Source organism: Stegastes partitus, unplaced genomic scaffold, assembly GCF_000690725.1.
Source record: "Stegastes partitus isolate 25-593 unplaced genomic scaffold, Stegastes_partitus-1.0.2 Scaffold1623, whole genome shotgun sequence".
In the NCBI taxonomy this organism is placed as follows: Eukaryota; Metazoa; Chordata; class Actinopteri; family Pomacentridae; genus Stegastes; species Stegastes partitus.
Genome location: NW_007579354.1, coordinates 1 through 17,763, shown reverse-complemented (window position 1 = coordinate 17,763; position 17,763 = coordinate 1). Strand labels below are relative to the sequence as shown.

At 42.1% G+C, this 17,763-nt stretch overlaps 2 protein-coding genes across 2 annotated transcripts in view; one reads left to right on the top strand and one right to left on the bottom strand.

Annotated features, from left to right (window-relative positions):
- The window catches only part of LOC103371639 (uncharacterized), a 70,822-nt gene extending 65,440 nt beyond the window's left edge, over positions 1-5,382 (top strand). Inside the window, exon 9 of the mRNA XM_008301029.1 lies at positions 2,024-5,382. Coding sequence (XP_008299251.1) covers positions 2,024-3,170 — 1,147 coding nt within the window. The 3' untranslated portion in view covers positions 3,171-5,382. The remainder of the gene's footprint in view (positions 1-2,023) is intronic.
- A 6,528-nt stretch (positions 5,383-11,910) lies between these two features.
- pigm (phosphatidylinositol glycan anchor biosynthesis, class M) lies at positions 11,911-17,626 on the bottom strand. The gene is made up of 8 exons (XM_008301028.1): positions 17,114-17,626; positions 16,254-16,427; positions 16,014-16,134; positions 15,620-15,869; positions 14,831-14,934; positions 14,407-14,561; positions 13,902-14,003; positions 11,911-13,253 (listed from the first exon to the last, which is right to left on the bottom strand). Exons 1-8 carry the CDS (start codon positions 17,282-17,284, stop codon positions 13,086-13,088), a joined length of 1,245 nt encoding a protein of 414 aa, XP_008299250.1. The 5' UTR covers positions 17,285-17,626; the 3' UTR covers positions 11,911-13,085.
- Positions 17,627-17,763: the final 137 nt, after the last annotated feature.

The following is a 17,763-nucleotide window of genomic DNA, read 5'->3' as shown; positions in this document are numbered from 1 at the left end:
TGTGTCCTGCACTGATCGTTTTAATGGAGGTGCTATGTAGTAATTAAAGGTCACACTTTTTTTTAACAGACTTTAGGGTGAAATTTGATGCATTTTGGCACCTTGTTATGGCCTCTAGAAAGTGACACTGGTTTTCCTGATGTTGGAGTTAGAAGTAAAGGTCAAAACTGCAGAGCGTGGGAAGCCTCAGCAGCTACGACTGATGCTGTAGCGGCTCATAATACAGAAGGGCATGACGATTTGTTATTGCACAGTTTACAGTTAGTGTAAAACATAACTACTGAACACCTTGGCTAAGATCCACAATATAAAAAACAAGAGTCCTGAAAAAAAATACATGTGCAGCAGTCCTGTGTCATTTATTGATTGTTATTTTAGAGATACCCTCTTATTACCGGGCAACGGCTCTATGAACACACAAGCATTTTTTACCCCGAGACCCAGTTACCAACACAAACATAAGCCCTTTCCTCACCCAGCAGGCTCTGATACCAAACCAAACAAGCGCTGGACGCCATACCTGTGGCCAATTAGGAGCAAATACATGCCTCGGCTTGGATGAGGCCCTCAGTGATTCATGTATCATTAACAGCTTTGGGAGGCTGAGAGGCCAAGTGTTGCGCTGCAGGCGGTGAGCAGAGCCTACCACCCCCTCTGCTGTTCAGTCTGCCCCTGCATCATGCGGGGCAACATGGTGGATAATATTCTCAGGGTGTTGAGCATAAAAAAAAGCAGCATTTTTACTCTACATGGCATCTGGGTCTGGCTCCACCAAGACAGACTTTGGCTTCGTTGGTTCCAAAACTCAGTCTAGTTATGACTATTTAAAGTTGGAGTAACTTGCTATAAATGAAGGGTTTTTTTTTCTTCCATATAATAAAACACAAGAGAGAGACTGCATGAGAGTATTACAATAAAAAAACAAAAAACAATACTCCTCTTTTTTTGTTATTTAATGCCAGTAGTCAGCCTGTGTCTATGATTGTTACCATGGAGACATAGTTCCTCATGGTTCATTATTTACCTATGTGTACCGCGGCTGACTTCTCAGGCTTAAACGATGTCATTCTTTGTTTTTGTGACACTGTCTAGCATATATTAGACCAATCTAGGAGAATAATAAAGACTCCCCCAACCCAGATATTGCCACAGAATATACAGAGAGGCAGACGGGCAAAACACACCATATATAATAGACAAACAGGCGTGTTGTCAGAAATTCTGAACGGCAAATGAGATAATTAAAGGTAATTTGTCCAGACTAGGACCTATTATTACCATTACACTCATGCACAATGTTTGAGGTTCTGTGTAAGAATTTTTGGTGCAGATTAAATTAAACTAAAATGAAGAATGGGGGGAGAAAAAACATATTTTTGAGGTATTTGTTCTGGCATAAAGGAAAAACTTAACAAGTTAGCAAAACGGACTAAATGCATTTTATTTTGTCACATGCAAAGTAAGGTCCAAGCAAATACTAAAGCTCTACCCGGTTAATGAAACAGTTGTTAATTGGTAACTTCGATTGTCATGATTTTCACAGTGAAACGAGCTCAGGGATAAATTAATTCTTCCAAATCAAGAGATTAGAAAATGCTATTGAAAAAAGCTGCCCACAAAAGCATTTCGCAACTGCAGTGTGTAAAAGTGAGGATCCAGTGCATTGTACTGCCTATAAACATGGAGTCCAAGCCATCTTTGATCTGAGGGGTCTGGACGTTGACTCTGTTCTCAATTTTCAGATGAGACACATCCCGGAAAAGATGAGTCACTTTTGGAAAGATTCTCTCATGAACTAAAGTGAACCAAACCTAGATATTTATGCTTTGAGTCATTCGTCACTCAGTAGATTCACTTTGTGGACATTCCCATATGGATATATGGGTGGACCAGTGATATTTTAGGAGAATGCCTCAACTTAAATGTTGTCAAGAAAGTTTATTCGATTTGTCTACTTGTTTCGTGACTAATGATCAAACTCTTCTTTCTGTTTTTCCCCTCTCTCCTCCCTCTTCCCTCACAGCGAGCGTGGGGAACACCTCCGGAGACACTCCTACAGTGGAGGGATGGGTGACATTGCGGACCCGCTCCTCCTCTCCTGTCCCACGCCCGGCGCTACCCAGAGAGGTCACCACACTCCCTGGACCCCGCTCTCCAAAGACAACCTCAAGTACCGCCCTGATGGTTACTACAACCAAGAGGAGCCCCTCAACTACTGCAAGTCCTCCATGGCTCCACCTAAGGGTCTCAGCCCAGGCCTGGGCGGCGGGTGGCCCCTGCGGCAGAACTCAGGTCCCCTCAGAGCGGGTCAGGGTGTCGGCTACATCCCCTCTAACCGCATGAACAAGACGGGCCAGTACGGGAAGCCGTATCGCCTTTCCCCGAGCTGTCACAGCGGCAGAGGCGGCGAGGTGTTTGTCTCCAGGCTCTACGGGAACGTCCAGATTCCCTCGGACCCAGACGCCTACTGTGTGGATCTGGTGAAGAGCGAGAACGGCTACGGAGAATGCTACGATGGCCACCTTATGTCCGAGATGCCACCAATCAAAGTAGAGCACGACTCGGACTCCGAGAACGGCTGCGACGCGTACGGACGACCCTGGGGTTGCCGCGACCCAGCTGCTATCGACCGGCGCTACGGTAACGGGGTGTACGACCCAAACTCTGGCCTGCAACTCAAATCCGAGGCAGATTATTACGACCCTCAGTACTCGCCCTGCCAGCGAGGGAAAGCTGGAATCAGTCCACCGTACAACAACGGCAACTACCAGAACTATGCAGTCAACAACGGCGGCAACAACTCCGCGCGTCTCTTAAAGTGTGACAAAGACTTGGGGAATAACAACGACTCCAGCCAGTTCAGTCCTCAGAGACTCTCTCACTCAGACTCTCTATGCAGCAACCAACCCGTCAACCTCATGGACTCACACGTGTATTCACAGGACCCGCACAAGGCCTACATGCACCCGGACTACAACAAGCATGGCACTTACGAGTTCAAAGGTCACGGTCTGATCCATTCGATCAAGCGCGAACCCATGGACTCCCCGCCGTGGTCTGAGAGCGGCCACGACATGAACCAGTCCATGATGGTTGGTCCAAGGAACGTTATGCCCTGTGTCATGAGCACGGGGCACCACAAGTCCAGCCCCTACATTTATATGCCCTGAGAGTGATTGGCGCATTACCTTACACACAAACACAACCGCAGATACTGACCTGCCTCCCCCGTCCCCCCCGAGACCCACTCCACACACACACACGCACAAACAAATCAGTGTGCATTAAAGTCCTTGGTCTTATCGTCTTCATACACATGCACCAGCATTACAAGAGTTTCTGCTTACAAGGATTCCCAGGATGTCAAGTACTTCTTCTGTTTGATGAAGAGGTCACAAACAAGGCTCAGGTTCTAGTGTCAGTGTTGTGACAATCAGAAATAATACTTTCAAATCCAGTTTATGGATAGATGATGTTGTTTTTAAGGAATACATTTTGTAGTTGGTTCCAAGCACTTTTGGATTTTAGTGACAATGAGACAGATTATGTCTAGAAACACAATTCTATTTTTGTTTTCTATGTTGTGCACTCCTGGTTTTTTTTTTTTTTTTTTGTGGGAGTAACAAAGATTTTGCTGTAAAAAGATGTTTTGTTTTGTATTTTTACTTTGTACACAGGAGATGACTTTCACCTACTGCTGGGCTTATTGGAGTGAGATGGCTGATTTTGAGAACATCTTTAGGAGTCAGTGATAACAGCTTAAAGAACAACTGGTGGTTTTGCATGTTTTAGTGCTTTAACTATAGATACCTTTGTCATTACTGCCTCTAGTGATGTATGAATGGAAACTGCTGGTTTCTATGCATTGTAGAATCGAATTAAATCAACTTGCAGAGACTTGAAACTTACTTGTAATCCATCAGCAGTTTAAAAAAAGAAAAAAAAAGTTGATCAAAGTTCGATCACTGTTGCGACCAGGATCTGCTTTGAAAACACTCCTCGTTCATGCACTCAAGGACACTTTAATGCATGACACAACCAAATTCACATCATCCTTTTCCTTGCAACATGCTGATTTGCTTAGTGTTTGCATTCTGAATTAGATTTTCCAACAGCACATCTACCAACGCAGTGCTTTTGTCGGAGCAGCCTTGAACATACCCCTAATGACAGTTTTGAAAACGGTCCCTGCTTTGCTGCAGAAGCAGGCAGAAAACTTCACCGCAGTCACAAACAATTCGCAGTTAATGGACCAAAACATGTAAAACTATCAGTCGGGCAAAAGCTTTAAGTATATTTGTTGAATACACTAGAAACGGCGTCATCACACGTGTCCTACTGAAGCAAGGCACTAATTAATAACTTGTGCTGCTCTGAGCTTACTCTGCAGCTCTGACCTCCTTTGTGGAAGGGATAGAAGCAAATTCAGAGCGCACGAGATGAAAGTTACTGATTGAGAAGAAAGACACAGTTAACTGCATTCAATTGAACTGATAGGTGAAAACAACTTGCTGGAATTGCCCTTTAAATTGCAGGGCAGGTGAAGAGGAAGATGTTCTGCACCAGTCTGTTTATACTTACTATCAGTTAAATGTTCAGACGAGATAGATGTGTTAGTTTGAAGCAAACATTTTACAAAGTTTGAATTTGAGTCTTCTTTCGATGTGCACAATAAAGTCATCATTTTAGGTCATGGAACTCCTGTTTGAACATACAATGTTAATTTATGTCCAGGCTAATATTGTACAGTTTAGATTAGTGTTTAAGACGAGATCAGCATTTCAACTCAGCCTCACATCTCACTGCCGCTATGACACATTTCCTTTGAAATGAATATACACTTTTACATGTCGTCTTTTCAGTCCAAAAACATCAGACGTTGTCCTCACATCAGTATTTTTGCACAAATGAACGAAAAGCACCAAATTGATTCAATGTCAGTCTCAGTTCTATGAAGCTACCGTTGTAGTTTCTAAATTGCACTACTGGGAGTAGTTCAATTGAAGTTCAGCCTACCCAGACAGGTTTCTTGAGTCGACACGCACAACTGTACATGGTGTCACTGTTTTGGATTTGTCTTTTTCTCTGTGTGTGTGTTCATTTCAGTAAATGTTTGATGATTCGTATTTATTGTAAGAGGCAAAAGTGTATAATTTAAAAACTACAGTTTGAAGGCTTTTCTGTTTTACTAACGTGAATAAATATGGCTTTTTTTTTTCTTGCTATCTTTTTGATAATTGTTGAAAAGACCGTCATACTCGTCTCATGGAGGAGGTAGCTGCAAGGTAGCGAACACAGTGTATATATGCAGTGTCTTCCAATGTTTCTACGTGTTTTTGCAAATGGGACTTATCTATTAAAAGATCTTTCTTTATATGGAAATTCAGGGTGAGCTACTGTTCTTTCTACTGTTTGCACGATAACAAGAAAAAGCACCAAATTACTGCCTGCTTGGTGGCAACAGGAACGTTCTAGGCAATCACAAAACACCATACGATTTCTGCAAAAGCTTAGATACACCAGTTGGTTTCACAATGTCCAATATCACAGAGCTCAAACCAAATAATGTGAAATCATGTACAACACAGTCATTCTACTAACTTAATGCTTTCCTGCTCTCGTAAATGCTTCCCAGAATGAAAAAAAAGCTCAATTCTATTGTTCCTTTAACATCCTTGTTTCTTTAGTAGCTTTTGAATTTTTTACAGATACCAAATGTGGTCTCATCCTTCAGATTTGTGTCTTTATTAATAATAAATATTGAGCAGTACAGGATACAGAGTATCTCTAGCCACATTCCCTGTATGATTAATGTGCTGCAACGTTCGCATGACAGCGCCTTCACACGATCTGGGAAACTCAACACCCATCTCTCACCGCTGTCTGGGACCAGGGCCGGAGCCGGGGGAATGCTGGCATCCATGGAAAGCTGGTGGAGGGCAGAGAAAGAGGCAGGGGACAAGAGGAGAAAGAGATGTAGCCTAAAAGCTGTGGTTAGACCCTCGTCCTCTTGGAACCCCCTCGAGAGCTGGACTCCTGTCCTACCAGGCAGTTAATTGTATTCACTCGGAACATCTGGTTTAAAGCAGTCCCTGAACATTCACTATCATCCACTAAAATATGATAGATCTTTATTCAGGGTCCCTTTGCTCTGAAATTGAACATGACGCTGGATGTGTAGCATTTGTTAATGCTCATCCATAAATCAGTCATCTTTAATAAGTAAATGATCAGCGGCTCGAGGGCCAAGTTCAGAGTGCCTGCAGATAATAGAGCACATGATTTAGAGAAAAGAATGGAGAAAATGTACCAAACAGCAGAGGACAAATAATTACAACGCTGGAAACTGTGAAGTAAAATGAGGAAAAAAATATCAGAATTTACAGGAATCGCTACTCTGGAAGCCAAAGTTAAAACCGCAGGTCATTTGACACCCTGCGGCCTTTTGCTATGTGCACTTAATACTTGTAAAACTATGAAAGAACAATCCTGAATAGCACACACACATTCAAAAGTGCTTTCATTAAGCTTTGCGAGAACAAAACAAAAAGGCAGTGTGTCGTTTTATTCAATTCTATCAGTTTTTTTTAAGCATTTATGGCTCCAACACACAGCATCTCTACAACAGAATATGTGCCATGAAATCATCAGGGTTAATGGAAAGTCCCACCTGACTTTGAGCTGAACAGTTCAAATACTTTTTGTGCACAGTTGGCTAAATATTACCCATTTTTCTAAGTGTAACAACAGAAATTCGATTTTTGGAAAAAGACTGCCAATTGTACGCTGGGTTTAGATTTTTTGTTTGGCGTATTCAGGCAGTTATGTCCCGTCTGTCTAATGGACACCAAGAGCGATATCCAGATATGATTTTCATCCTGGCCAGCCAGAGCTGACCTCTGACTTCTAATGGAAAACCAGAGCTCTGGATTAATGAAGCCAGAGACTCATATTCTTTCTTTAAACACTTCAGCATTTCTCACTTCACCAGTTTCTTTTGCCGAGTTCTCACGACGAAATAAACACTTTGCTCGTCAATCAAGCAGAGCTGCAACAGACCTGTCCAGCCGTCACCTCTGGTGAAAAGGAACGAGTCTCTCTAGCCGATTCCCAGCTACAGTATCACCAGTCCTCCCTCTAATCCCTCCCAGAAGCTTGTGTTTGTTTCACTGCCGTCAGCGTATAGCTTATGGGGAATTACAGGATCCACAAGGATCAGCTCGTGCAGGGATTGTACTTATTAGGATGATTGTGAGCGTGGACGTGCACTTGTGTATGTGCGCGCACGCCTGAATATCAAGTAAGCAGCAGATAGCCACATCTTATGTTTAATTATTAATGAAATTAGAGGAAATCCTGTTATGATCTTGGCATCTGTATGATAAAAAAAAGTAATAACCGCTATGTGTTTGGAAGTATAGTTGTAGTTATTTACAGCACAGATCCATCAATCATATGTGTTTACTAGTGTTGCTGAGGTAAAGGGAAGCAATAGAACAAACTAAACCTGAAAACAATAAATTCTCATATGAAGTGTTTCATTTTTTAAAATTACAAGCTGAAAAAAAAAAAGCCACAAATTAATTTTCACATCATCCCACATCAACAACCAGGTAATCAGTGTGCACATTAATATTAATGGAGGTCTTTGTTGGTCTAATTATGTGTCACTTATAATTGCTTTGAACAAAACGTACCATAATTATTGGTGCTATAAAAGCCAGCGTTTCTCCATTTTCAACTACACTTCCCATAAACCCTGTTGATTCCTCTGGAGAACGGTGTTTTGTTGCTTCACTATGGAACAACTTACACAATGGCCTGTCAGTGTTAATGCTCGTTTTCAACCGTAAAGAGCCAGACAGTCGTACAGGAGACTAATTCTCTTCCTCTTGATTTAAAACATGTGTGATCAAATTAAGACCTTAGTTCCTGCTCCAGCTCCAGTCTTGACAGGAAGCCCTCGGCCCTTCACAGTTCACTGAGGGCTTCTAGGGATCGACATTCACATGCAGAACTTTAACACAACACTCCAGGTTAGTCTTTACGGGAACACACGTTTCTGTGAAGAACGCTTATTGGGAACTACTTTACAGAAAGGAACCACGTCAGACTTTTGCAACCTTGATTTCCACTGAAATTTAAATGGGGTAATGGAACACACACACCTTTAAATGTATTGTTATAAACAGTCAGAACAAAGGAGAAGCAGGTCTCTGTGGCCTCAGTGGATAACATGAATTACACGTGTGATCGTGTCTCACTTACATGCTGTCCACTCTTTTTACGGAGCAACAACTCACTCATACGACAGTGTTACATCTCTCACATCTCCCCAAAGGAGCGCTTTGCTTTTGTCTCACTGTTGTTTCATGACTGATGCCATAACAATGAGAGGGTGAGGAGGGGGCAGGGAGGGAGGGAGGGAGGACGAGGCTGACTTTAAATGTTTAATATTCGTTAGCATGCACGCAAAGCTTCCATCACGCCATCTGTATGACACTTGCTCTGGACAGGAAGAGGGGAAAGAGTGAGAATGAAAAAGAAGGAGAGAGAGAGAGAGAGGTGGAGTGAGGCAAAACCTGGAGGTGAGAAAAGAGAAGTTAGGTTGGGATAAAGGGGCACCAACAATGAAAAGAGCACATCCAATCAAGAGAAAGGAGTGACTGCTTAAGGCAACTGTAGTGTAAGCAAAGTATTTGATGCTTGTTGACAGCTGTATCTGTGAGGCGCTCTGTGTGTGTGTGTGTGTGTGTGTGTGTGTGTGTGTGTAGACCAAGACCTATAATCCTATACCATGCAAGGTTGCGTGACCGTTCATACCCCACTCTTTGCTGCTCTGCACACCATTTGCCCTAATTGGTCACACCCACTCTCTGGCTTTCTCACACACGCTAATACACACTCATATAGGCAGATGCACCAAAGCATACAACAGACACAACAATGTCTCCTCCCCATATCCCCCGGTGACAATGAGGAGAATCCTTGAGGGTATCTGACAAACACGCATGTACATGCACATATGCGTGCACATTATCATGCACATATACACATACTCTACTAAGCATATGGAAGACAATCACGCAATCTCTCCCGCCCACAACCCCCACAACCTTCCCTCCTCTGGCTTCCTGAGCTCTATTAGCTAATGAACAATAACCGCAGTACCTTGCCTTTGTTTCTCCAGAAGAGGTTTCCAGACTTTTTACACTTGTGTCCCTGCTGCCCAGTCATGAAAACTTCACTGAAAAACCAACCATCATGTTACAAAAATGTTGATCTGAACTGACTTTCAACTGGGTTGTATTAAACATTCAGCTGTTTCAATGTGCACATTGTTCTTTTTTAATGTAGTACTTTGAATTGTAGCATGATTTTTCCCAGTACTTTCAAACAGGGGCGTCCTAATCTGATCTTAAACAGCTGATTAAGGTATTTTATTTTATTTTTTTTAACTGATGGGTATTAGTATGAACCTAAGCTGGATCCTTTGTTTGCGGTCGCTGTCACGCAAGTACCACAAAGGGACGACGTGATGTAAAGGGCAATACTCATACCAATTTTGAATAATTTTCTCATTCAAATAATGGGAAGCTCATCAATTGCTAATTTATTTAATTTTTTAAATATATTTTTTAGCTTTTTGCCTTTATTTTTAGAGCAGTAGAGATGGACAGGACAGGGTGGTGAAGAATGGGAAGAGACCTGCAGCAAAGGGTCGTGAGCGGGAATCGAACTCACGACTGCTGCGTTGGGGACTATAGCTCCTGTTAATGGGACGCCCGCTCAACTAGGTGAGCTCAGCAATCCTTATTTTATCATGTGATAACACAAGTTGAGTCACTCGACCTTTTGTCTGTGCTGTTTCACTCAGTGGACACGTGATATGGGTTGCCAAGGTTGCTGTGTTACATTTGCCAGTAGGACATAGGAACAGAAGATCCCATCTTGTTTTAAATGTGAGTTCTGGTCGCAGGCCATTAATCGCCACGGAAGTCTTTGTCATAGTGGCCTGCTACGAGCTAAACCCCACAACGTTGACAGCAGAAGTGCCTGTAGTCCAAGTCACCAAATCCTCGAGTCGCTACGATATTAACCAGCAAGAGGGTCCATCTGGATGGCTCAAGCTGGTGCTACACAACTAAAGTAAGCAACGTTGTCTTACCTGCATGTACAAGATACAGGTTTTTGTTTTCTTCTACAGCTTATGGAGTCACAGTACCATCTGTCATAATGTTCAGACAGCGTCCTCACAGAGTTTTACAGCAACGTTCCTCACCACCTACAAAACACTAAGCAACAGCCTGGATTCAAAAATGCATTTTTTGTCTTAATGCATGGCAGAGCTATTCAGTTGTCAAGCATATACATCTGGTTGATTTTGTTGAAATTTAATGTATTTGAATTTAGTGTTATTTAGGAAAATGGTATCGAATGGGACTCATCAGATACTAAATAACAACTTGAATCAAATCAGGGCAAGTCTCTGGACACTCCTATTCATTTTCTTGATCCATTCGGCTACCTATAGGTAACTACTGCATGTTTATTCATTGTTTTAGCTTTCTATTCTGTTTTAACCATTTTTACAGGTACAAAACAGATTCCTTCATTAGGACCTAAATGTTGCACTACTAAACTTATGATTGACAATTAGACAATGTGTGGGAATCTGTTTTGTACCTATTAGATGTGCTTGTTCTTCTCCAGCACACCTGCCTCGTGTAATAGATGTGGTTTAACCATTTTTACAAATATTTAGTCCATTATACATTCATTGGTTAAACTGTTTATTACTTTTAGATCATTATTTAGACTTGCGAAATAGCAAACCATTTTTCAGCACTCTGAATCACGATGTGGTTGCCCTTGACCCCTGAATAAGAATTTGTTTTTTAAAACAGATATCACAATTTACATTTTACCAAATTAGTAGGCCAGTCTTTATAAAACAAAATTCAAAAAAAGACCTTGGTAACTCTATGAATGCCAGTCCTTGGGGTGCATGAACTCCTGGTTTAGAATGGCTGGTTTAAAAAAAAAAAAGGCTGGAAGTATGAGGAAACAACATTTACAGCTATTTTTCAGTCTGAACGTGGTCGTATCTGTTGGGATGCAGTGTTGAGATAAAATGCTTTATGTATGTGCCCAGGGGCAACTCGCCAGTTGAAAGGTTACTGAGTTCAACCTGGTGATTCATGGAGTAGATATGCAGGCCACAGCTGACCGTGAGTCATACACACATGCATGCACATATGCAACACACAAGCAAGCTACTTCCCCACCACAGAAACACAAAGGGATTCAGACCAATGTGGAAGGAGGGCCGCTGATTCAACCCGGACTACCGGACATCTCAAACATTAACACATGCATGTACAGTATACTGTAATCATTGTGCACTTTACTATCAATCCCACGGGGCAGAACCAGCAAACATTCTCAGAACCTAAAGGACCAAAGTGAATGCTCTAATAATTTCCATGCGAGATTAGGGCGAAGAGTACAGTGAGATTAGGAAGCCACTGCCAGCACAGTTTGTTTTGGCTTGTGTTCATGCTCCAGTTGACTGATTAATCTGCGAGGGTTAGTCGAGGATAGATGCTTAAAACGTCTCTTCTGCTGGCGAATGCTTCTGCCTGCTGGCCACAGACGCACACTGCAGCTGGAGAGGAGCCTCTGACTTCATGACTCTTAACTTGCTCTGTGGGAAGTCGCTGTCATGAACAAATATTTAGTAATAATGAGGAGCTGAAGTGAAACATGTTTAAAGAGCATTCCGAGTTTTACTTGATCTAGACTGTAAATAAGATGCTGGTCTGCAATCACATGACTGATTAGTGATCATTAAAATAACCAATGATATTGTATTTAATGTGCCCAAGACATTCTCAGGGATGCTTTAAGTTTTTTCTTATATTTTATTCATCACTGAAGCAGAGAGAGATGAGTTGCTAAAATATAAAATCACAAAACTTCTGAATCCAAACCCACGCTGTGTAAAAATGTCAGTTAGCCACAAAGCATTCCACTCCGATTGCCAACATTTTCTTCGCTCTTACTCAACCCTAGAGTTTGGACCACTTCTTGTATATTTGCTTGTGTAACACAGATGCATGATACATTAGTTATGTTATTGGCAAACTCTTACAGGCAACAACAGAAAATCCAACGCACAAACATTTCTGTGTGCAAATATTTGACAGCATGATTGAGTCACAACAGAGAACGTCTTGTCTTACCAAAAGTTTAAGTCAACTGGCTTTACTATTAAATCCAGCGAAGCAAAGAGCATGATGCTTCAAGTATTTTCCCACAAACCAAGAGAACACTTGCAACTTATTAGACTAAGGTGGAGGCCAGCCTCCACTTAGACTGGTCAGCTCATAAACATGACATGATTTAGTTGAGATTTCCCTGGACTCTGCAATGTAAAATCTGTACAGTGCATCCTAATCCCTGATTTAAGGGCTTGAAAGGAGTTCCCACATTAATGTCAGCAGGAAAGTGAGACACTCAGACTAAGGACTGCATGAATTGTAGCTGCACACAACTGGATTACTTGTCCCTCTGGAGTGAGAAAGTGCTTCCCATCAATATGAAGGGAAAATGCCAACCAAAAAAACCCTGAAGGGTGTGTTAGACACTTTGGCCCACAACTGTTTGCTGAGGCTGTGATCTCTGATCTCCAGCAGGTATTTTACCCCTGACAGCAAATTGAAAACCTCTGCTTCGTCATGGGACTTTGGAAAGTTTCAATCTGGAGAAAGCAGTGCAATAGGAGTTTTCTGCCCAATGTGACTCACTGTGGATTTAAGTGTTTTGACCTACAATAGCAGGCATTTAATCCATGGGTTTAACTCAGAACAACTGAAAATCCAACGGAGGCTTTGTTGTTCAGAAAAAGGCACTGTGTGACTGTTCTGTGCCGAAATGACTTAGAATGCTCAAAAAAGTCATTAAAAACTGGGAAGACTGAAAGTTTAACAAAATACAAACAGTGTTGTACATGCATCCATGGTGCAGGTTTTTGAACATCCTTTGAATCTTCATCCTGAAGTTTTGATCAAAGTCCTGAAGTGTCATTCAGACTTTAGCCTCTGTGGACTTGGTGCTGCCTTGTAATGGGCTATGATCTGAATCAAGATGAAGCAGTTAATGACCAAGAAGAGCAACCCAGCGAACCAGATCAACAAGAAGCTGTTGTAGCCCTCAAACTCCAAGAAGTAGGCTGGACCCAACCAGATACCCTGTAAACGGACAGAAGATGAGGAGTAATCAAAAAGGTCCAAAACTATTCCTGTTGCAAATGAACAGAGCACAGCGCCATCATGTGCATGCAACAGGTGCAACTGTCATAATTCAGGAATCCTAATCAACATCAACTTGTATTACACATGTGTTTAGAACTACTTGCAGGTGAGCATTTGCAATTTAATCGACCTCAAATGGGATGAGAGAACAAACAGCACATTCTGTGTCCATCAGTAGCTTGGGAGGGTCTTTAACGGTAAAAACAGCCGGCTTCAAAAGGGAAGAGCTCTCAGCCTCCAAGACCAAAGAAAATTCTTCAACTAAAGAACGTTTGTTTTTATCAGCATTTACGGGGTCGCCCACCGTGAGTTCATCCCCACAAGGTCAGACTGAACGCTGAGTTCAGCTGTCTGAGTATATCACTACTTCAAACAGGATGGCAGCAAACTTTTTTGTTTTTTTAAACACCCTTGGACTGTTTTTAATCACACCTCGTGTAAGAATTTCCTCTAAAATGGGCCACTTTAGTTCATCCAAAAAAAAAAAAGAAGCAAAATAAGTTCAGTCCTTTGTGTCTATGCTGTGAATATCTACTACTTGGAACACATATTTAATTGTAATTCAGGATATGGGAAGTGAATTACCTGTCCAGCAAACCACAGGAGCAGCAGTCCCAAGCCCTGCTTCACTGACAGACTCAGGTGTGGGATGACGAGTGGAAGTAAGCACAGGTACCAGAGAAAGTACTGCAGAAACATAACAAGCAAGATGGTGAAGTTCTATGTAAAAGGTGTGAGCAATGTCCAGAAAAAAAAAATCCTATTGTAATGGGTTATATGCCAGCTGGAATGCACAAACTAACCGTTACAACTGAGGGTAATAAAGTTTTGCTTTATCACAAATAACGCTACAGTATCCCAAAGACAAGCAGTGAACAAATTCTAATAATCTATAATGATATAAAAGTAATGCTAATGACGTTCTGATACGGTTTCCTGCTTATGAAAGTAATGCCGGCGACTGTCCGAACAATGAGGATTCGGTCAGAGGAGAGCACACTGACCAACCAGTCGACCTGCAGACTACAGCTCTGGTACTGTATCATCTGATCTCTGTTTAAGAGTCTGTTAGCGGCGGCGGTTTACGCACCTGTGAAGTGCAGACTTTGTTGAAGGAGACGAAGATGGCTGTGTGGAGGAAGCAGGAGAAGGCCAGGTCACGGTGGAAGGCCCATGATGCCACCAACAGCAGGGTGAGCTGAGGCAGGAATGCTGCCAGGCCAAGGCCCTGGCTCCACCTGCTGTCTGTGAGAACAAGAGAAAAAAAGGATTGAAGCAAGTCTGGAAAACTTTATCATCTCCTGTACCATATGACACTATTAACACAGAGGAGAAAGCAAAACATACTAGACGCATTATGCTCCTACTATGTAACAGATTTACCAAGCATTTTACTGCTGTTCGACCAGAAGCAATGCACACACGAGCTTGTACACTATGCTGGTCTTTGTTCTGTAGCTCTGTGTGCTGAACAATCTAGGTGTCTGTAAATGGCAGGATGAATGAATGAATACCTGCAGTGAGGTAGAGCATATAGAAGTATGGGGAGAAATTGTGTCTGATGTCCCTCCTGGTCAGATGGTACAAGTAGGTCTCATGAAGAAACTGCCAACCGTACCTGAATTTAAAAGAGAGAAGTTACATGATTTTAACATTTCTACTTAAAGTCGTACGTTATTGTATTAGCTCAGACAAGGGATGATGTAGAGTGGCTGTTAAATTAAACAGTAAAGTTAAAAATGGCTTTATATGATTTTAGTAGGCTGCAAGGTGGAGCAGTGGTTAGCATCGTTGCCTCGCAGCTAGAAGGTTCGCCTGTTCGCGTCCCGGTGATAACACCCAGGATCTTTCTGCGTGGAGTCTCCATATTCTCCCCGTGCAGCGTGGGTTCGCTTTGGGTTCTCCGGCTTCATCCCACAGTCCAGAAACATGTTGAGGTTAATTGGTGATTCTAAATTGTCCATAGGTGTGAATGTGAGTGTGCTTGGTTGTCTGTCTCTAAGTGTAGCCCTGTGATAGACTGGTGACCTGTCCAGGGTGTCCCTTGCCTTCACCCTGAGTCAGCTGGGATAGACTCCAGCCCCCCGAGACCCTAGTGAGGATTAAGGTGTAGATGATGAATGGATGGATGGATGGATGTTTTAGACATTATATTTCAATCTTTCCTAAATAACTGCATCTCCTTCAAATACCTGATTTGATAATGAGTGAATTATATTAACTGAAATAAACACAAATCTTTAATACTTGCTGTACAAAGTCAGTTCTCAGTTAAAGGATCTGTGTATGTGTGTTCATCTCACATGTAATAGAAGAGAGCCGTGAGCGCACAGAAAACCCCTCCAGCCACACTTGCAAAGAGGAGCAGTTCTCGGTTGAGGAAACTTCCAACAAATACGAGGAGCCTCTTCCACTTCCAGCTCTTTTTGTCAGCCTCTGCTCTGGTCTCTGGTGTACGCAGGGTCAAAACAATGGGCAGAGCATATGTAATGGGGTAAATCTTCATATGAACTGACAAGCCATAGAGTACAGCTGCCCACAGGAGATGTCGGGCTAGAAGAAAAAAGAAAAAATATTTAACACAGAGGTTGTGTGTCTACAGTACATTACAATACATAATTAAATTTCTAGACATGAAATGCCACAGTAGCAGCCACATTAAAGCTCCAAAGCTCTACACACAGCCCACACCCTTACCTTCCATACAGAGCAATGTCCCCAGCACAAGCGCAGCCAGGATTGACTCAGCATTCCCTCGGCTGGATACTCCCATGGGCAGCGGGTTGAGAAGCCACAGAGAAGAGACGCGACGGGCAGTCTGAATATAAATCCCACAAAAACACAACTTCTCGTCATCTGTGTGAGCAAGAAAACTTCCAAGTCACTGTGACTCTTCTGATTAAAAATATCAGGTGAAGGAGAATCAGACTGACAAACCTCAGAGCCCAGACCTCGCAGGCAGAGGATTCTGTAAATGAGCAGGCCTGATAGCACATCACAGATTATGAAGAGGATCTTGCCAAACACCATGCTGAGGTAGATGTTGGGTGTGAGAAGCAGGGCCAGAAGAGGAGTGTAGCGGTAGGTCGACCTGTTGTATGGAGACGCGCCCTATTCCCAAAAAGATAAAATAAAAAGGACGACATAATAAGGGGTGAACCAAGAGAGGTGATTACGGACAAACAGAGATAGCTGCTTAAATCCTTTATTTAACCACAAATCAGTTAAATATTTTGAGAAATGCAGATTATTGGATCCGATAATCGGTCAAGATTTAACACACAGGATATCCTATGCTTTTTCAGCATCATAACAAAAACAACAAATTGCTAATAAATGGTCAATACATCAGTCTTCACGTGAAGGGAGAACATTTAGACCATTTATTTGACAAAAAGTTGAAATATCGCCCTATTAAAATCCCCAAGGCCACTTTTAGTGTTGTAGCATTATTGGAAAAGCTTACTTTAACTGCATCATATAATTTGGAGGAGTTTAATCAATAGCAAAGCAACGTACTTGTCATGTTTTTGTACGTCTTAATTTAAGGCAGCTTCAATTTGATAAATATGCATGTTGTTGAAAAATAGGTTTCCCAATGTTTTACGCATTTAAATGTTTCTGAATGTTTGGAAACCTTGTAAAGCCGAAGTAGTACAGCAAAGTAGCATTAAATTGGATAGAAATAACTCAAAATTATACTCAAGCAGAAAGTTTTAGTACTTTTTCCACCTTTGAGGCTGCACTACGCTAGCAGTTCAGAGCAGCTTTAAGCCTGCTGTTAGCCACAAACTTACCTCAGTAATGAACCTCGCAGCATCTGTGAACACATGGTAGTCAATATCTGTGTACTTCACCACCATGGTCCTGTCCTGGTAGTCTCCATAAGCCACCAAAGCCAGTCGAATAACGAAGGAAGCCGTGAAAAGGACGTTCCTCCCTGTGAGCTTGTGCATTAGCCTCTCCATTACCAACCGAATAAACCAGATTAGCAGGTGAGTTAGCTAGTTTGTTAGCTCGTCTCTGGGCTGGAATACGTTAAACAAACTGCCCGACTCTTCGTGTCCATTTCTGTTTTCTTCTTTCTTTGAAGAACGGAGGCTTCAAGCAATTTCACCCGCGTGTGTTATTAATACCAACTTGGTTTTTTACCATTCAAATTTCAAATATGACAACCCGGAAGTAATCCGGAAGTAAGTTCTTCTTCTTCTTCTGTTTCGTCGTCGTCGTCGAGTTGACTGGCAGACTTGTAAAGCATTTTTAAAGGTTCCTGTCGCCACCAACTGTACAATCGAGGGGGAGCTTTCGAAAAACAAACTGTTTTTGAGATTTGCGAGAGACAGCATTCACTAAAATAAATAAATAAATAAATAAATAAATAAAAAAATACAACTCCATGTATTAGAGGTGACTTGACTGCCATCTACTGGTGGCTACATACATTACA